This window comes from Xenopus tropicalis, chromosome 8 (genome assembly GCF_000004195.4).
Source record: "Xenopus tropicalis strain Nigerian chromosome 8, UCB_Xtro_10.0, whole genome shotgun sequence".
Lineage (NCBI taxonomy): Eukaryota > Metazoa > Chordata > Amphibia > Anura > Pipidae > Xenopus > Xenopus tropicalis.
Window position 1 is genome coordinate 26,645,177 of NC_030684.2, and position 22,164 is coordinate 26,667,340.

Consider the following 22,164-nt stretch of genomic DNA (forward strand, 5'->3'; position numbering starts at 1 on the left):
TATACATATTTGCTAGAAGCACATTTTGACCATTAGCGAAGGGGTTTAAAGTACAACTCACTGGGGGCACAAATGTGAATGAACTGCACTTGCGGATATAAATAAGCCCTTCCATTTCCCTGACCCCAGCGAGCACTGGTCTAAATGTATTCACACCAATGTAATTCACAAGAACTTAACAAATCCACCTTGCATTCCATGCCCAGTTGTGCTAAGCCCCACCCTGACCCATACACATCACCCATTTTACTATAAAGTTGGCCATACACGGGGGGATATAAGTTGCATTATTTGCTCACAAATGGGCAAATTGGGTCCAGATATGCTTGTTTGGCAACCTCATCACTTTAGACCTCAATCTCCCAGGAAGAAATTTGTAAATTTTGTTCATATCCATGACGCACCCCATCCCACCATCACACACATATAGCGGGATGTGCCCAATGTTCCTAACTTTCCCCTTCCTGGCCCTAGGAGAAATACTCCTAGATTGCTAGCTTTTAGGAAGAGCACTCTAAACTCACTATGCTAGATTATATCTGCCTTTTCTTTAGGCAGTGAGTCACATAAAGCCCCAATGTGTGCCTAATAGTTCAGATCTTATGATCCGCCATTCTCGACCTTAGGAAGAAATTCTCATCTACCTACATTTGGGCAGGCACACTTTAAAAGATCCCAGGACATCAATATATTAGTAATGCCATTGTGACTGCCATGAAATCATCAAGGATTGGATAAAACAATGGCTAACAAAATAACCCTACCAAGACCTGTACAGTACAGTACATTTAAGGCTTATGCTGGAAGTACAGATTGCAGTATATTTTCTTGCTTTCAAACTGCAGAATTACAGCGACCACTGACTCTCTATTGCTGTTCATTAGAATAGCCCCCATACCCATACACCATATCCCCCAAAATCTGCTGTTTCTGCACACACACAACAAGCAACTGTTGCACTGTCTGAAATGTTTAGCCTGCAGGTCCTGCAGAGAATGTTCTGCCACAACTCCTTGCAGCCCTTGACTACAAGCTAAATGTGTAAGAAATGAACCCACAGCAGCTGGGAGTCGTACTTCAAAAGAAATTGAAGGCCCAGAGGCTTGGCAATCTTGATAGAAAAATGGTCATGGCTCAGGTGGTTTTTGTGTAGCTGTTAGAGAATGCTGGGAATTGTAGTTCGTGGGGAGTGGATGATGAACCTTTCTTATGACACAGAGACCTACAAAGCAGCTCACACAGCTCTGGCACAAGCCTGGCATTGGTACACTGGCCTTGAAATGAAGCCTGATAAAAATAAAGAGGCTTTTCCTTGCCACCATGACTGATTTTGTCCCTCTGTCTCTCTTTTCTGTGTGCTCATTAAATCACCCTGTCAGTGTTTCTCTTCCCATAGTCCTGAAGCTGTCACTGCTACATGCTTTTCTTTCTATAATTACACCAACAGAACGGCCCTATCACTCCCTTGGCCGCTATACACCTATTCCTGTACCCCCCCCCCCTGTACCATCCCCCACCCAAATCTTCACTGTGGCCTCCCGACTGTGTTTTCATTCCTTCAGCGTAGGCCCAGTTTCCATGGCAACGGCTGCTGTGTACCAATAAGGCACTGTAAGCAAGTGTAGCATTGATCTCTGGGATGCTGCTACTGTTGATAGGCTGTGCAATGTGACATGGCAGGCACCGAGCAGCAACATGTGCCCAGGGTGCGGGAGAAACAGCAACAGGGCTCAACCATTGCTCTGTATGCCTGTACCATGAGGGAATGATCAGGGTTACAGCCAGATACTCTGTGGCATATGTACAGACTGCACAATTAGTACTATGGCTTGTACATCAGGGGAACTATAGATACAGCGGCTGCCAGGGGTGGCTCCAGAACACTACAGGCCATTAAGATGCTGACCTGGTCAGAAATGCTAAAGTTAACAGCCAGTGCCAGCCTGTGTATGGCCACCTTGTTGGTAGGTTCAGTATGCCATTCTCACCACCAAAAATTTGAGAAAGAAGATAGGGTGCTCTTTGCCCACAGCCTGGCCCTGTCCACAACCTTTCAGAACCAAAGTATGCAATCCCATAGCTCAGTCCCAAAGGCTAGTATCCCTATTGCTACAGGTGCTACAGCACAAGTTTTAAATCTGTAGTGTCTTACTGTACCTACCCATATTAATTTGCCCTACATAAGAGCGCACAGAGACATTACTCTTCATGGAGCACCACCCCTAAGCTAACTGCAGCATTGCGATCATGTAACTAACTACTACTCAGCAGCCAATTTGTAGATCTGTTCCAGTGACACGTAGAAAGTAGAACATTGACTACAAAAATATCCTTTTGGTGACCCTTCTGGTTGCCTGGTTTCCATTATAACATAAACTGACTTAGATCAATAGGTGCTGTCCCTTAATATACATCAATATGTCTATACCCATAGTTGAATGTCATTAAGCTCTGGTGTCCACAAGCAGAACAAAATGCATCACATGTTAGTAAGGTGAGAGTAGAATCTGCAAATCAACTTGTCTCATGCATCTTGATGCTGTCTTCTTGTATGCAGTTGAGGAGGAGACATCAAGCTGTGCGACATCGTAGCTGCCAGCCCTGCTGATCTACCCTGCTTTTTACAACCAGATACAGCAAACATGCAGCAGTACTGTGGGCCCCCAGTCGTGTAAATGCCTTGAGGGGGCCTATGGCTTTAACAAGGGTTTAGTTCTCCATTAAAGATAGCCTTAACATAGTAGGTGATAAGGAAAGTTGTGGACAGTCTGCCTGAGAATAATGGGAATTACTAAAAACTAGACTAAAACTGCAAGGTAAAACAATAACCTCTTTATAAAGTTAAGAAAACAAAGAAAAGTGCATACAAAGGGTGAATAGCAAAAAGCACCAACAATCTTGCATTTGGCTCTATGGATATTTGAGTTGTGCGAATTGCTCATTTCTCCGCATTGTATAATGTAAAGGTTGGCATTGCAGGAATGTGCCAGCTGCCTGTGTTTGCCTTGCATATTAATCATGTATGTAAGGCAGGTCACTGAACTCATTCAGAGCTTTTTAGGGCTATAATCACCATCCACATGTCTATGATGAATTCTGCCTTATGCAATTTGCTCTTCTGCCCCCTATATTCGCAGTCTGCCACAGGCACACAGGCAATCACAGCTGGCTTTAGACATTGGGCAACAGAGAAATGCAATATTGATGTTGGTAATGTAGCGTTAAATGGGCATGAAAGCCCCACACCCAACTCCATGGTTATTATCATTTAATGTATACATTGGAGATTCTACCAGAAGGTTTCCAGCAAGAACGTCTCTGGTCGCGTATGCCATCCCACCAGCGATTTACATTCTAGCCAATGGGATGGCATTTTGGGGAGATTAGTTGCCCGCGACAAGGGAGATTTGTCGCAGCGCGACAGCCCTTAGGAGTTTGGGAGATAAATGAATTGCAAACAGTGGTTGCTTAATTACCAGTGCTTATCAACTGGATATTGACTGGTCACACAGTTGCACCACAAATAGTCAGGAATAATTTGCACTTTCCTGTGTATATATATATATATATATATATATATATATATATATACACACATATATAGTCCCTACAGTCCCAAACTTTAAGGAGCCCTGAAATGAAGCAGGCTATGTACAAAAAATGTAATTTCTACATGGTTAAACTGATATGTATGCATATAACTTTAAGGTCTGCAATGTGCATTTTATTCATGTCTGAATTGTTTGATTTCAAATTTTATAGAAGCAGAGGGGAAAAATGTGTCTTTGTCCCTAACATTATGGAGGGCACTGTATGTATATATTATACAATCATGGACATTATGAGAGTATCACTCCACAACCTGCTCTCTTGACTCTATCCCACTCTCACCTCTTCCAGCCGGGTTCCAGCAGTTTCTATTACTCCTTTTCTGTTTTCGTTTGAACCTGCTCTCCTTACACCACATTTGGTAGGGATCTATTGGATCATCTGTAAAAAAAACGTTAAATTTTTAGTTCTTCTTTCTGCACCTTCTTTCTCCTTCCGCCCTAGTTTAGATGCAAATTCAGTCGTGCATTGATTCCTCTCATTGTTATTGTTTAAGACTTGATGAGCTTGACTGCTTAAGATTGACTGTGAAATCAATTAAAATATCGCTATCAGTGGCACTGATGTTCAGAGGTCCCAGTGCTGGGGATACAGATTAATGACCTTGCTTGGTTCTTGATTCCTTGCAGTCTGATTGCCAGTCTTCCATGGTAGCAGAGATCTATCGAAGGCGACTAAGTTGCTTTGTGGGACATTAGCCTACATCCTCCCGAGTATGGCCTACTTTACTCATTTTATTTAGAGACTGGGGCTTGTTTATGAACACAGGTGATAAAATGCACCAGTGCTTTAGTACTGAATCTACTACAGGTATGGGATCTGTTATCCGGAAACCAATAGCTACAGTTTAAAAAGATTGGGAACTTAGAGAGCAAATTTACTGTCCTAAGGCTGGGGTGCCCATTATAAGGGGGTTTGGAAAATTTTGTAATACAGGTATGGCATCACTTATCCAGAAACCGTTATCCAGAAAGTTCTGATTTATGGAAAGGCCATCTCCCATAGACTCCATTATAAGCAAATAATTCTAATTTTTGAAAATGATTTCATTTTTCTCTGTAATTATAAAATAGTAACTTGTCTCAACTAAGGTATAATCCATCCTTATTGGAGGCAAAATAATCCTATTGGGTTTATTCAATATTTAAATGATTTTTTAGCAGACTTAAGGTATGGAGAATTATGGAAAGATCCCCTATCTGGAAAACCCCTGGTCCCGAGCATTCTGGATAATAGGTCCCATACCTGTACAAGCTGGAAAATAAAGGCTTGGTTTGAATAGGTTTTTAAATAAGCCCAAACATATTTTTCCCAGAGGCATAACAATAAAGGTAGGAGTCCCCACGAGTGCAGTGAAAACTATGAATATGAAGGACCCAGTGTGACCTGACTGTACAATTTCAATACAAGATTGCAAAACAGCTTATCTGCCTGGGGACCCCTGAAAAGATTTTGTCTAGAAGCCCTGTAACTTCTTTGGCCCTGTTCATTCCTATTGTCCCATGGGACTAGCTGCCTTTCTGCCATAACCTCAAGTTATCTTCATCCCTCTAGGGGCCTATGCACACCTGCATTAACCAGTAATGCACCCTCTTCCTGCAATGATCAGACACGCAATAATACGACAAATATAATCTGTATTGGCAAACACTAGAGTTCTTGTAGGCTTGTGTGTGTAAAGCTCTTTATGGAATAATGTTTTTTTCTCTTTACATTGCAGTTGCCTAGCAAAATACTGCCTAGGTGCATGGCATTTCTCCAAAAGCCAACAAAAAGCCCAGACTTGAATCCCACTGCAAATTTGTGGGCTGAACTAAAAACGCATGTCAGTTCAGCCCACAAAGGAGCCAGAAAGCCCACAAACCTGACTGACAAAGCGTCCGAATGCGTTTTTTTCGTAATGATCGGTATTTTGCGACTTTTTCGCGAATTGTCGCACATTTTTCGAGCTCAATACGAAAAAGTCGCGACAATTTTGCGCAAGTCGTAACAGCTATGAAAAAGTCGCGCCGGTGACGAAAAAAATCGCAAAAAATATGAAAAAGTCGCAAAATGTTCATTTCCAATCCGATTTTTTCCCATTCGGGATTCGGATTTGTAGATTAGTAAATCAGCCCCTAAGTGTTTGATAAAAGTTAAAGGGGTGGCTCACCTTTAAATTAACATTTTATATTTTACTGAATTCCCTATTCTTATCAAGTTTGGTCTTCATTATTTTTCAATAATTTAATTTTTTAAGGGAGAATTTTTTATGAATTTTTTAAGCAGAGACCACTGGTTTGTTTCTAATAAATAGCCTGCACCCATTTCAAGTGCACAGCACTGCAGCAACCTTCCACCACATTAATAAAGGTTCTCTTTATCATTTACTGAGCGATTTCGCTTTAGGGCGAATACTGAGGACGAATTGCCTCTGCTAAAACACACGTAGAGACAGTAGCTCAGTGTGTCTTCACCCTTAGAGATGCATTAGTGCCTGGTTACTAATGAGATTGCTACACATATTCTTGCTGCTTCTTAAGTTAATGATCATTTTTTCAGCATGGCCCTTTCTAGCACCTGGGATATGCTTATGTTGTTAAAATAAAATAACAGGGAAACACCGACAATGTAATCTTCCTATGGTAGTGTTTATCTTTTAGCACTGGAATATTTTACTACCTGGTACAGGGATAACATAGGTCCCCAGATAATATACAGTACTCTGCAATTAACAGTTGCAAAGATTTCACCCATTGATTTGAGTTAAATGTTTGTGAATTTTATTGTATAGCTTTGTAGTTCTTCCATGCTGAGAGGGGATTTTTTAACAGCCAATAATAGCCTAACTACCTGCCACAAGGGCTTCCAACATCAGGAGGCCAATCTATCAATAAAACACAACCTAGGCCTTATGGTAAAGGTTAAAGGTTGGGCTGAGAGAAGATTTGTAGAGAATGAATTTCTTGGCAAAGGATCCCTCTACAATAGGTCTATAATCGACACCGTGAAGGGAAGGTGGAAGGGTTAAAGGTGTCAGGTAATGCAACCTTTTTGTGTTTTTTTACAGGTGAATGGGAAGGACCTGTCTCGTCTCTCACAGGAGCAGACCCTGGAAACCTTTCGTGCTAGTAAGGACCCCCTGCTCATTCAGGTGCTGAGACGCAGTCCACGCATGAAAGGAACGCTGATGACTTCTTCCCATGACCTGCAATTTGTGGACAACGGGACACAGACAGACATAACCTTTGAGCACATTATGACTATGGGCAAACCACGGCCTCCCAGTCCAGCAATGGTGGTGCTGGAACCATATGTACTATCAGAGCTGTAAGTAGCGAGTAGAAGATTATGGTACTTCATCCTTACAGCAGGTTTATAACACCTGTAGCCATATATATCTCATATATATCTCAGCCTTTGTCTTAAGAACTTCTAGCATCCTTGGACTAGAAGACAATGGGGGAGTGTAGTCTACTGCTACTAAAGGCCATAAATTTGCAGTTACTGTTGCCTTTATGATAATTAGGCAATAATCCAGGGCTGGAGCCCAATGCAGAATGTCAATAAATCTGGGCATACACTGCTGTTCTGGCTGGGGTTTCCAATATTCACAATATTCATACCACTATGTGGTAAGCACCTTCTGCCTTAGCTTACTGACTGGATCAGATATGTGGACATTTACCACTTATTTTCTACCACCCTAGTATGCCAGCAGTGAGCAGAGACTAGGGGTTTGTTCATTCTGTCAAGGGACAGGGACACCCAATTGGCAGCGAGAATCTGCTCCAGTATGGGCACCTTTTGAGACAGTTCACCTTGAAACTGAAGTTTGTCTTCATTATTTTGAATGACAGGCTATGTAAAGGACAGAGCCCAAATAGAATGATAAGTAGTACAAAATACCTTGTCTGGGGTTCTGGGGGGTTGTCATTCAACAGCAGCTGAAGGTTGAATTTCCCCTATTTATATATTATTACTGACACAGCCAGCCCCATTGCTGATTTCTATTTCTGACTCACATTGAGCTGGGCTCATTTCTGCTAATTTTAGCTCTTTCACAAGAATTATATCTTCCATAAGAATCAGTAAATTTTGCTCGAAGCTCATTTTTAAAGGGGTCATTTACCATTGCAAGCGCAGCTGGCCGCAGGCAGCTCCAATTCATTAAAGGTGGAAAAAGGTGATCCTTGCACTTCTGTATAGTTGCACTCGGTGCCACTGCCTTCCTCCTGTTCATAATTTTGTGCAGTTGCACCTATTGACCAAGTTGCACCCTGGTTCTTTCACCACCTCTGAACTAGGTGGTAACCTCAGGGTTCCCACAGAAGCCTATGTCAACTGTTGCAGCACAGTTTTGCAAAGGAATAGGAAAATAACACCATGCAAACTTTCAGGTGTATCTTCCCCTTAAGACCACACATTTGAATTAGAATCATGGATGAAAAAGCTTTGATGGTGGTCCTCTGTGAGTTGCCACCTTTCTTGGGAACAACACCCAAACCAACATTCCTTCTAATCCCTTCTTGGCTATGTGTGGCAAAAAATTATTTTATGCGCACATTTTAAACTTGTGTGTGCAGAATAAATACAAAATGTTGTGTTGTTGTGGGCACCACAATTTGTTGTTTACGCTGGCCCCAAAATTTGTGTGGCAGTGCATGAGCGCACATCTTATAGGGAACATTGGTTCAAACTGAGCTACAAATCTGCCTTGGTTGTCATGGTCACTATGAGGTTTCACTTTTAATCTTATGCAGTCTTATTCTTATGCCAAGGCTGTATTTATATATAGGAAACCACTTAGGGTGGCAGAAACATAAAACAATCTCCCCAAACGCATCCATGTAAATCTGGAGGTAAACCAGGCACACTGTGGCGGAAGTGAAGTGCAGTTATGTCCAGTACCTAGGGCAGCACCGGACTTAAATCCAATGTTGCTCATGCCTCTCATGTTCATACTCCATTGTCATTTTCAAAATATTTAATTCTATTAAAATGTCCCTGCCCAGAAACCCATAACACTTGGGGGGGGGGTCAAATCTATAGAACTTTGCCCAATACTTGTTGTCAGTGTATCAATACAAGTAAGAATTTTATGGCTGTCGTATTGATTTAAAATAGAATCAGTGGAATTCTATAGAAAAGAAAATGATGTACAACAATGCCATATCCAGAAGCAGACTTGCATTGTGGAAATGAGTCAGGTGGAAGCAAATATCTTTTTTCTGGGCCTCACCTGGGATTTATGGAGGACCAATGGTTGCACATGGTATTAGGGTACCAGATCCCTGAAACCAGTCTCAATTAGCTTAGATTTATAATAGCTGTAGCTCTTGCATAAGGAAGTTTACTGAAGCAGAAGGGCTCACGTAGCAGTTCTATTGCACGTCATTGCTGGGATTCGAGCTCTTAATAAGAAAGCATTAAGTCGTTCCCACATACTGTATAAACCCATTGTTTCAATTGCAGCAGGATTCAGTATAACATAACATAAGCATAACATGCTTGATAAGTACAGTGAATAACTGTATAAAAATATGTAATTTAATGGAATCAAAATACACTGCTTTGCTAAGGTATCCACATCCTTGGCAATTGTCTCATTTACTAAACAAATCCTTCAATGGATTATTATTCTATGTCACATTTTTATTTCAAAGCACTGTAATATATAAAACCACATTATGCATCAAGGACAGCTTTAAAGGGACAGTGTACCCTTGTACTTGTGCAACATGAGTGCAATGGATAGGGCTTGTGCTGAACATACTGTTTTTCTATTTGAATCACAAAAAAAATCTGCGGTAAACAGGAAAACTGAAATTGCTCCATGTTTGGTCATTGTGAGGTAGATAATTAGTTTCTCAGTATAGAGTTGGAGTCAGTTTTCCCTACAGTTGGTGAGTGATTTTGGCCTATTTTCCTATTCTTTATACCTTGTGTTTTGGATTATTGTCCTGTTGTTTGAACAGGTTCTCTTAAAAATATGTCAAATTTGTCGGAATTCTCCATGATCTAAGCCCCTCTGGCCCATCTCCTACTGTCAGTAATTTGTACCCGAAACCTAATTTACCTTTAGTACTTGGCCAACACAAACAGGTGCCCAAGGCAAGCCCTGTCCCTGGCAAACCTCAGCAACTCTTCTCTTCCCTGCTTCTATGGGGGTGCAGCTACTGGACACCCACTGCTTTTCTCTTCCTTCCCAGCTACACTCACTGCTGCTGCTCCCTGCTGCTTCTCTCTTCCCACTATTGAAACTCAGTGCTGTTAGAGAAGAACAGGAGGTATATGAGGCAGGAGAGGTTTGTGCCCAAGGTTCCAGTGCCCCTTATGCCTGCCTCTAGTTCTGCACACTTTACTGTAATGCATGGAATCATCGCCTACAGTCCTTTCTTATCTTTCAAAGCAGTGGGGCGCAGTAGGGCAGGGGCAAAATCAGTGCTAGGCCAAAATGGCAAGGGCACCCAAGACAATGCCATGCCCTTTGTCACCATCCCACCTCAAATTCCTGCACCCTCAGCCTCAGTTACAGACGGGCCTGAACTAGGGGTAGGCAGAAAAGTTATGTGCCTAACTTCTTCTCACTTTTGCTTCTTCTGCCTCCCCCTAGTACCAGCCCTGGGTGTAACAGATGCAGGGCCAGGGGAATAACAGTTGGGGCTATGATCTGGGTTGGTATCTCAGCTCTTGCATTATTTCCCAACGTTTTGCACAACTGCATACTGCTACCCTCACTCTACATTACTGTAGGTACTGTAGGTATGGATTTTTTCTATCATACTGATATCCTTAGGGACATATGTCTATCATACTGATATACCTAGAGACATCTGTATCACATCTATCAATACAAACACTGCATGACATACCAGACAACAGCACTGGGATGTGGAACTTCTGCTGTTCTTTTTTCCTAGGCCTCCAATTGGCAATGAGTTTTATGACCAGGCTGAGTATATGGAAGGGGTACAGCCGGAAGCAGAGCGCACTGATGAACTGGAATATGAGGTTCTATTTTCTTTTCTTATAACTTTATATTATATATCACAGTTTTGTCCTTATTTTCTTTTAAGTTTTATTTTTTTTTTCATCTGTTGCCCTAACTCATTATTTGTCTCCTTGCTATTTAATTTAAACATGGACACTATATCCAAGACATCAGACTTGTCTCTATGAAAAAGCATACAGTCCTAGTTTCAACTAACTGCTACTCAGTCATCTTCTAGAGTCTAATTTATACTTCTTAGTTCAATAGCTGCTGAAACTGCAAATTAGATAACTACTGAATAAAAATCAAAATAATTAAAAGGCCAAATATAAAAATGAAGACCATTTGAATAAAATCTCAGAATATTACCCTCTTCATCATACTAAAAATTAACTTAATGGGGAACAACCCCTTTAAGACGTGACTGAACAGTTATTTTCCTTGTTTAGTATTCTCTCGCTGCTAGGAAAGTGACACTGGTCATTTCTGTTGTGTCTTAACCTTATTTTTAGGCTGGCCTCAACTATCCTGATCAAATTCTGTATTATAATACCCTTAGATGACGTTAGTGGTGGTATAATCTGGTTACCCAGGGAATGTGGTCTCAAGCTCCTGGGGAAATGACCAATAAAGACAAATTTATGCACAGTATTAGAAGGAACAACCCTTTCAGTTGGCACATGGCCTACACAGAGACACCAGAATAAATCTTAGGTTATTGTGGCCCTTTACCCCCTCGGTTCCTCCACAACAAAGCTCTATTTCTTCTTCAATTCTTTATGATTTTTTTTCCTGTGTTCCTTATTTTTACCTTACTTCATCCCTCAGGTCTGTCATTGTGTCCCCCAATCACTTGGCCACTCTGTCACCATTCTCTAAAATATTCCTGTATCTCAGTGACCGTGTGTGTCTCCCTTTATCCTCCCTCTCCGTTGTGGGTTTCCCTTTCTCTCCTCCTTCAGGAAGTGGAGCTGTGCAAGTCTAGTCACCAGGACAAGCTTGGCCTGACCGTGTGTTACCGCACAGATGATGAAGAGGACCTAGGGATATATGTGGGGGAGGTATGAAGGTTCTCAAAACAAAATTATCTCACCTCCATTGCCAATATCCTGTATATGCCCTGTGACATCTTCAATCTTGCCATCTTTCTTTTCTAGTCAGACTTTCCACTAAAGCCCTGGGTCAGCTCTATGGGAGCAAATTAATAAACTACTTGGTAGCAAATTAATAAACACATATAAAATCTGTGCCGAGTACCAGGCAAGGGATAGCCTGCATCTTTATTAACTGTGTGTTCGGTCTGACAGGTGAACCCAAACAGCATTGCAGCCAGAGATGGACGGATAAGGGAAGGTGACCGTATTTTGCAGGTAATTCTGTAACATAGATATTGTAGGCGAAACCCCTCTTGGAGTTTTATCAGATTGACCAAAACCAACATACAAAATGGCACGGTTGGTGTAATAGGTACATGAGAGAAAACAAAGCACAACAATTTTGCTTATTTTCTTTAGTTACTGATAAATATATGACTAGAAAGCAAATGGAATCCTACAGGCCAAAATGCCCATTTTTAATAGGTAAACAGGGCATGTCTTCTTATGGCCTGGACATCCATCTTGTAGAAGTCGCTTTAGAGACTGTATTACTGTACATTGTAGTACATGGGTGATGTTTTCCTTGGTCCAGTAACCAATAGGTACGAGTCAGCAAATAGCTTTGACTGTGTTAGTGTGGCTATTATGTTGGCGTATATGACCCACATAACTATGACAATAATTGAGAATGTTACTATGCAAATCTTATTACTACCCTGTATCATAGACTTGTTGCTACTGAACACAAACTATTTTAGGCACTATGGCCATTATATCAGAAGATATTGGTTGCTTTCTTGGCTTTGATTTTAACCAAAAATCATCACATTCTTCAGTTATGTTCCCAAAAACCTAACAGTTCCTTATTATTGGACACACAAAAGGCTCATCTGACCTATTCAGTCTTATGATATGACATGCCTAGTTTTCAAAATTAGGAAATTTGGACAGGACTCTCGTTCACTGGCTAATTGCCATTTGCTACATCACAGCCCCAGCCCCTTGATGTCCCCGCCATCACTCGTTTCACCCTGTGATATCAGTGGCTGTCACCCTGCCCAGAGTTACGGCAGCCCTATATACGACACATAAACAATAAATATAAATACTTGGGCCCAGTGAGCCTATCTATTAGTGATCATCAGCTATGTTTTTCTTTGCTCTTAGATAAACGGAATGGATGTACAAAACAGAGAGGAAGCAGTGGCTATTCTAACGCAAGAAGAAAGCACAAATATTTCTTTGCTGGTTGCTCGTCCAGAGACTGAGGTAAGAAAATAATCATAGAAAGACTGAATGCAAACAAGACATTACATAAAGGAATTAGGGCCCCAATTATCAAAGGGATTCTGTCATGATTTTTATTTTATACTTTTTATTTCTAAATTACACTGTTTACATAGAAAATAATTCACTCTACCATTTAAACTTCTATTCTTGAACCAACAAATGTATTTTTTTAATTGTAATATTGGTGTGTAGGCGCCATCTCAGTGCATTATGCCTGAGCTTTTTAGAAGGAGCCAGAGCTACACATTAGAACTGCAGATAACCTATTGTTTCTCCTACTCCCATGTAACTTGAGGAGTCCCAAGCCAGACTTGGATTTCTTACTATTGAGTGCAATTCTGATACCTACTGGGAGCTGATATCTTCCTCCCTTCCTATTGTTCTGCTGATCGGTTGCTGGGAAGGGCGGATATCACTCCAACTTGCAGCGCAGCAGTAAAGTGTGACTGAAGTTTATCAGAGCACAGGTCACATGGTTGTGGCACCCTGGGAAATGAAGAATATGGCTAGCCCCATGTGAAATTTCAAAATTAAATATAGAAAAATCTGTTTGCGTTTTTGAAACACAGAAAAGGATTCTGCTAGAGAAGCTCTATTAACTGATATGTTAAAAAAAAAAAAAAAACCTCCTGTGACAGTATTCTTTTAAAGATTGTTTTCCATGCTGGAACCTTTTCTAGATGCATTCGATTTACATCACGGAGTAGGGATTTGGATGGGTTTTAGGGCTAAACGCCGCTCAGCACACATCAAAAATGAACACCCATTGAAAATGAACATGTATTGCTCAGAGCAGTTGAACACAACTTAATTTCTGTGTCTGAATTTTTTTGCCAGTGGGATCCAGTAGAAGTGTGTGGCATGCACGGCACCCCCCACCCCCCTTCCCCATCCTAATTATCTTCTGTGGCCCCTGAATTGACACATATATCAGCTATATAACAGTTTGTTAGCACTGAAAGTCAAAAAAGTGTTGTTAACTAGGAAATTATCTGGAACCCACATTTCAATCCTTAATAAAACAAATAAAATAAAACAAAACAAATAAAATCAAGGATACTTTTCACACAGTATAGGTAACCCTTATAATAATTTATAAACACCTCTTTAAGGTTATTTTATCCTATTCATGAAACCATAATATCTGGAAAGCGGGAACTTTAGTACAGGTTGCTTTACTTTGCCAAACTATACAGTCCTTACTTGAAAAGAAACTTTTAATGCAATAATAATTTAACACTAATTTTATACACGGATTCACTTAAAAAATGGCCTGGTGTGAGTGGCTAGATCTCTAGTAGCAAACCAGTTAGCACTCTGGGCAGAGAAAATCAATCTTCCTTACAGAGGATTGTTAATAGAAACACCTAACGCATTTCACACAATGACGTTCTTAATCGTCAATACACAATGTGAGTGTCTGGGCAATGGCAAATGGAAGGAGGAATGCATGAACGGAAGAAAGTGGGTAAAATAAGGCAGGCAAGTGACAAGATCTGCCCTGGCTTTTCCTAGATGGGCAGGCGATGGAAAGATAGTGATAGAGAGGATTTCCTGGATGATTTAGTTTCTGACAATGAGGAGGAACTACAAGCACAAAGGCTGAACTCCCCACCTCAGCAACAGGTACCAACATTTGCCCCCTTCCAAACAAGATCACTTCCGGTCATTCCATATTCCCTTTCATTGCAAAGTGATCTTGACACAAGCTTTCATCTTTTCCTGCAGTTTTATTCCTTCTTACCCAGCGCCACTCACTCAACAAGCCATCTCAACCAAAACCATCACTTGCATCCAATTATTCATCCAAATGCCAAGCCGTCTTTCAGTTCGCTCCTCTTACACAAGTTCTAATTTGCAGTTCCTATAGCCAATCTCATCCCAACTCCCATTTTGTACTAACAACATCTTAGCAGACTCATATGCTGCTCCACAAGCCTTTAAATCTTTTGAGGTTCTATCATGTATTATTTTTGTAGTTCATGATGTTGCTCTTCATTTTTCACAAAGCTCTCTTCCTTGTACACCTTGTCCCATGACATTAAACAACCTTTATTCTTGTTCATTAGAAGAAAAATAGAATATGTATCTGTCAAATTTTATGCATCTCTGTTCATCTGAGACTTTCACATCCTTAGTCATGCACTATAATCGCATATATATTTCTTCCTTTGCTGATGGGACCTCTTCTCTTGCTTTTTTCCTAGGCTGAGAATGAGGATGCTGAAGCCAGCCCCAAATCTCCCCGGCCTTTCCCTCACCCTGCAGGCCTAAGCAGGAGCCAGGAACTAGACAGTGGTGTAGGGCGGACAGATGAAAGTACTCGCAATGACGAAAGCTCTGAACATGACCTCTTGGGGGATGATCAAACAAGCAGTGCCAACACTCCAGGAAGTCAACGTCGCCTGCGTTTCCTTCGGGGTGATTCCCAGCATCCATTGCAATGCAGAGAATTCCATCACAGCCTAGATTCATTGCTGGCAGCAGATGGCTCAGTTCCTTACAATGAGGTACTTCCACCAGCAGCTGGGCTGACTGACGAAGAGTATGAAAGATACCGTGAGCTTTTGGAGATTACATGCCACCTCGAGAATGGTAATGGACCCGCTTTCCTCTATGCTTCTCGACAAGGTGGGCTGGATGTAAACCGCAATGAGAGTGTCCTTCGAGAAATGGCTGTGTTGGAGGAGGAGTTACGCCACCTGGAGTTCAAGTTCCGAAATGTTTTAAGGGCACAAAAAATGCAGCAACTTAGAGAGCGCTGCATGAAAGCCTGGCTTATGGAGGAGGAGGATAGTCTTTATGACTTTGGAGGAGGCACTGCAAACAATGAAGCCTCCACTAAGCTGCCAGATATCACTGAGCTACCTGAGCGCTCAGATAAGGACAGCACCAGTGCATATAACACTGGGGAGAGCTGCAGGAGCACACCCCTTATGATGGAGCCTCCTTTGCCACTGGAAAGTCCAATACGGAGGATTAATGACCCTAGCACTGCTTCAGGTGCATTCTGTCAGCCAACAGAAGGTCACTGCTCCAATGCCAACATGAACAGACTGCAAGCTAAAAACGTGACACCCTATCCTGGAAGCCCTGAGCCTGTACCTTCCAAATTCCGTTCACTTTGCCGTGAAGGCAGGCACCCTACAGAGGAAAGATTAAGGAGGGGTACAAAACCTGTGACTGAGTTGGATCGAGGCAGCAGAGAGAGCAGTCCATATCTCGGCAGACGCCAGCGCTCCCAAAGTGGAGAACGATATCGGAGTTGCTTACAGCTGGCACAACCACGGAGCCTGGATGAGTTGGATGCTGATCCCACCTGTGGTAAAAGTATAGGGGCTTCACCGGGCACTCAGTCCCAAGCAGAACCACGCATGGAGTGGAAAGTAAAAATCAGAAGCGATGGTACACGTTATGTTACCAAGCGCCCTGTGAGAGACCGTCTGCTGAAAGCCAGAGCAATGAAGATCAAAGAAGAGCGTAGTGGGATGACCACTGATGACGATGCTGTAAGTGAGATGAAGATGGGTCGCTACTGGAGCAAAGAGGATAGAAAGAGACATTTAATGAGAGCACGGGAGCAGAGGAAGCGACGGGAATTCATGATGCAGAGCCGACTGGACTGCCTGCGGGAACAGCAGCAGCAACAACAGCAAGGCTTAGAAGGCAAAGGAGAGATGAGCATCATTGCTCTCAGCCACCGTAAGACCATGAAGAAGCGCAACAAGAAGATCCTGGACAACTGGATAACCATTCAGGAGATGTTGGCTCATGGGACTCGATCAGCTGATGGCAAGAGGGTTTATAACCCTCTCCTCTCTGTTACCACAGTGTGAGCTCCATGGGAAAATGTATGACTACAGTCCTCTTTGCCAAAAAAAAAGGTTCATTGTTACCGTCCCCTCATGTTACTCTTTTTATGTTTCTTACACTATCTCCATTTACCAACACTCTCTACAAACTTCTTCCTTTTTTTCCACTTGGATTCTGATTTTGAAGGAGACCTCAGAAACGAATATTTTAACACAGGGTGAACACTCATACCAGCTTTTGTAGATTTTTTGACTTGAAGTTTTTCAGCTTCTTTAAATCTTAGGCATATACCTTCCAAACCAATAGATGGTATCTGTATGTTATATTGGTTAAGTATACAACATGGTTCATACTAAGATTCGGCCCTCTCGTGAAATGGAATAGCGAAGACCCAAGCTTACATGGACTCTTGGCTTGGGCTGATGCTCCGTTTGAATGCCTCCATGTGACACACAACATGACAATTCATACCACTCTTCTTCTTGACACAGTTGTGATATCTCCAACTAACTATATACCATCCTTAGCCTGTTTGAAGAACTATGGTTATAACATGTATGTGTAACCATGTATGTATGAATCTTGCAGATGAACCACTGCCACCCCATGGATAGGAGCACACAGACGACTGTGAGAACAGTACTTTTTAATAAAGGACTATATAGCACAAGGTCAGAGGTGGCTGTGGCATCTGGATACAAGACTTGCCTTCCTTATTACCACTGCACACAGAGAATTGTGTGCAGGATCGTGTCTTAGAAAACCCAAATTGTTTGTTATTTCCACTGTGATTGTGACCTCTGTTTGATTCTAATTCTTGTTGAGTTGCCACTCTTCTGTTTGTCCTGGAATGTGTGATAGATGGAGAGGGTGATGCGAGTGAAATGTACAGTGCACTGATCCTTCTTTCTTCTTTTTTATTTTGTAAAGCCTGTTGGTCCCTGTCTGATCCTTTCATAAGACTGATTTCTATAGACTCCTAAATAACTTTTAGGGATGAACACCTACACTTTCCTCCCTTGCACATTTCCCTCTGTACAGGATAGGGCAACTGGGTGTTAAAGGAGATGGGGAATGGATTTGTAAAAGATTTTTAAGGATTTTTTTTTAATTAAAAGCCAGGAAAAATAATAGAAGTTTGGTTCAGTGAAATGATAAACTTTAAAGCCATATGAGAACAAAACATCCTTTCCAAAGGTCAAGAAAACAAGAGTTTGCAGAAGCCAAAACCATATACAAAGGGAATAAAATCTGCCCAATACCCGCCTGTAGTGAAAGGTGGCTCAGGTGTACTACCTTAAGCCTTCAGCTAGAGGAGCTGATATTACTGTTTTTATAAGAGCAGGCACTCACTGAGCATATCCCTAGGCAGAATTCTCAAAAAGATCAGTTTATTAAAAAACAATCAGACAATTGCCTAAAAAGCCAAAACCATGTTTCTAAAGAATAGGTCTTACATGCTGCTCATAGCTAGATTGGTCTTCCCCCCTCTGATTCTGTTGTAAAAGAGATAGTTAACCTGTAGGGATCTTTGATAGTGACTATTTGTCTCTTTAGACAGGTCTTTAGGGAGAACCATGCAAGAGTACACTTGGGGAAAGCAACTGGGTTCACAACACATGCACAAACTAAAGAGAAAAGAAATGCACATTATGGCATTACTAACTTTCATTACAGTTAATTAATATAGTGCCTGGATGCAACCTCTGTTGATGAAGAATTCAAATGGAAGACTCCTCCTAATCTTAAGTTTTCCTTTCTCTACTAGAGATGAGATTTCCTTGTCACCTGAATTCAGCTCAGCCAATGTGATACAAAAAAAGATTTTTAGTGCACCATTAATGATAAACTCCTTATAGTTCTAGGGAGCACATCATTCATTGTGCACTAAAAATCTATGTTTGGATTCTGGGAGTTGTAATTATAAAACAAGCAGATGGAGCTTAAGGTTTGACACCCAAGTTAATGGAAGGGTGCAAAGTCTTTCTCTGATAGAGGAGTGCAGGAGTTGCCTTGCACGCTGCATTTTGCAGTTCATGGCAGCTGGAGCGCAGTCAGAAAGCTAAATGCACACAAATGAAGACACACAAAGTATTACCATTGTATAGCAATACCAAGGCATCCTACCAGCACTTAAAGAAGATAACATTATTATAGATAAGGTCTCTAGCCCCCCAGCTTTATGTTCCCTACCTGAGGGGAGCATGCCATGGATTCATTGGCACAATACAAATATTTAATTGGATTTAATTAGAATGGAATGAGACTATTTGGATGGATATTAAACCAATTAATTTGCAATCAACTTTTAATTTATGAAAGAGATTTAGCATAGCTATCATGTTAATGGAACGGAAATTTGCCATTAGGAAAATGACGCACATTATTACAGTATTTGCACTAAGATGCTCAGCTATACTACAACTGGGCAGCTTATAGAGTCACAGCTTTATGTGGATTTTGTCCCCTGGCAATTTGCAGCTTGTTGGGCACAGGATAAAACACTCAAAATCCTAATTGACCAGTAAGTGTTATCTTTTTTGCATGACGATTGTAAAAGCGATCCATGGAATGGAGAAGCCAGTTATTGTTTGTTTTCTGCAGACATTACCTGGTGACTTTTCCTTTTCTTGGCCTTTATTAGCCCTGGCATTAGTTACAAAACTAATTTCTCTCTGATACATTGGCACAGGATGTCATTCTATGATATGAATGCTGGACACAATGTTGGAGCTAATCCATGGCAAGTGGTCACATGGTATTATCTAATATCTATGATTACTCAACATAAAAGACAATAACATAACAGCAATAAAAGCAAAGGACTTATGCTTTAGAGAAGACCTTTCTGCTTGGTCAGGATAGAAATCACATGTTAGCTCAGAAGAAGCATTTTCATTCAATGGTGTTTGTAGCCCATCAATGGGGACTAGAAAACCATGCTTGAATCTTAATACTCTACCAGTTCAAGAACAAGTGCCCAACTTGCACAGACATATCAACTAAAGATCAGCATTCCTATCATTTGCTATCCCCTAGATGCCCTGTCCCAACATGTAGTGGTACCTTCCTCCAGCTCATGTAATAGAGGGTGACTAAGTGACCTCAGGCTGATTTACCTTGTGGGCTCTATGTTTCCTTTTCTTTAACCCCCACCCCATTGTTATTGCGTCTCATCTTCTCTTTACTTCTGGGTCGAGACTCTTAATAAACTGTTACCTTTCTGATAGGAGGGAAAATGTGTGACAGAGTCTTCCTTGTGCTTGTGTCTCATTCCTACATATAAAAAGCAATAATCTGGGCCCACTTTATCCTGGGTTATTCAATGGAAACTGTACAGGAGGGATCTGTGGCTCTCAGGCTATTCAGTCATTGATAGAATGGATCTCAATACAAAATGTTGTGGTGTGAACAACTTAAAACCACAGTGAATATGATCTGTTTTACAAACATATACTGAAATATTGCCTCACTAAACTTTTAAGGCTCTCTGTATTGCTGGGACCCTCAACTGGGTTTGGAACTTCTTACCTTATCTTCTTATCTTCCAGGGCTGAGAGTCATGATGTTGACACCATAATCCCAAACCACTTTATAACTAATGTGGATCCAACTTATTCACTTAAACATGGCCAGTCTCAGTACTGAACTTGCTCCATTCTCGATATCAGAGTGTCATAGGATAATATTTACATGCAAATCAAGATTTAAAATAACTAATAAGCTTTAGGATACATATCCAGTGTGTAACAACTGAGCGAATGGGATGAACCAACTTTAACACTATGCCCTGTTACAGAGGAGTCACCTTTAGAATATTTATGAACTGTAATTGTAATTTGAATCATTTATTTATTCCATGCAAATGAGTAGTATGTTTTACTGAAGGCTGTCCAACTTGCGGCCCATGGCCCCCCACCTGCCTGGCTGCTGTGACTGCTTACCTTTGTGTACATTTTAAATGGTATCAATACTGTTCACACCTTTTAGTCCCTGTATTGGTCACCCCCTGCATTGCTCACACCTCAGGCTCAGACTGTAAGATCCTACATTGTTCACCTGTTCACACCTCAGACTGTAGGAGCATTGTGTCACTATATGTACTGCCTGCATGGCACACACAGGCAGCACAGGGCAGGCAGAGTATGGCACACACAGGCAGCATATGGCAGGCAGAGAATGTCACACACAGGCAGCATAGGGCAGGCAGTGTATGGCACACACAGGCAGCATAGGGCAGGCAGAGTATGCCACACACAGGGAGTATAGGACAGGCAGAGTATGACGCATACAGGCAGCATAGGGCAGGCAGAGTATTGTACACACAGCATAGGGAAGGCAGAGTATGGCACAAACAGGCAGCATAGGGCATGCCGAGTATTGTACACACAGGCAGCATAGGCAGGCATAGTATGGCACACAGGCAGCATAGGGCAGGCAGAGTATGACATACACAGGCAGCATAGGGCAGGCAGAGTATGGCACACACAGGCAGTATAGGGCAGACAGAGTATGGCACACACAGGCAGTATAGGGCAGCCAGAGTATGGCACACACAGGAAGCATAGTATAGGCAGAGTATGGCATACACAGGCAGCATAGGGTAGGCAAAGTATGGCACACACAGGCAGCATAGGGCAGGCAGAGTATGACACACACAAGCAGGAAAGGGCAGGCAGAGTATGGCACACACAGGCAAGGTAGGACAGGCTGACTATGACAAATATAGGCAGCATAGGGCAGGCAGAGTATGGCACACACAGGCAGCATAGGGCGGGCAAAGTATGGCACACACAGGCTGCCTGTGTGTACAATACTCGGCATGCCCTATGCTGCCTGTGTGTGTCATGCTCTGCATGCCCTATGATGCCTGTGTGTGGCATACTCTGCCTGCCCTATGCTGCCTGTGTGTGTGCCATACTCTGGGAAGGGACTGTGGCTGTGGGATAGCAGGTATAGTAGGGAGAGATGGTGCCTATAGTAGCAGTGGGGGGATAATAGCCTCTGGGAAGATACTGTGGCTGTGGGATAGCAGGTATAGTATGGAGAGATAGTGCCTATAGTAGCAGTGGGGGGATAATAGCCTCTGGGAAGGGACTGTGGCTGTGGGATAGCAGGTATAGTAGGGAGAGATGGTGCCTATAGTAGCAGTGGGATAATAGCTTTTGGGAAGGGACTGGGGCTGTGGGATAGCAGGTATAGTAGGGAGAGATGGTGCCTATAGTAGCAGTGGGATAATAGCCTCTGGGAGGGGACTGGGGCTGTGGGATACCAGGTATAGTAGGGAGATATGGTGCCTATAGTAGCAGTGGGGGGATAATAGCCTCTGGGAAGGGACTGTGGCTGTTGGATAGCAGGTATAGTAGGGAGAGATGGTGCCTA

General features: G+C 42.0%; 1 protein-coding gene across 2 annotated transcripts in view; it reads left to right on the top strand.

The window, feature by feature from the left end:
• The window catches only part of pdzd4 (PDZ domain containing 4), a 58,517-nt gene extending 38,496 nt beyond the window's left edge, over positions 1-20,021 (top strand). The window contains 7 exon segments of one of the 2 annotated variants that reach the window (NM_001142064.1): positions 6,659-6,918; positions 10,512-10,602; positions 11,545-11,643; positions 11,890-11,952; positions 12,847-12,948; positions 14,485-14,595; positions 15,177-20,021. In NM_001142064.1, the coding sequence (NP_001135536.1) occupies positions 6,659-6,918; positions 10,512-10,602; positions 11,545-11,643; positions 11,890-11,952; positions 12,847-12,948; positions 14,485-14,595; positions 15,177-16,805 (2,355 nt within the window). In that variant the 3' untranslated portion in view covers positions 16,806-20,021. 2 annotated transcript variants of the gene reach the window in all.
• Positions 20,022-22,164: the final 2,143 nt, after the last annotated feature.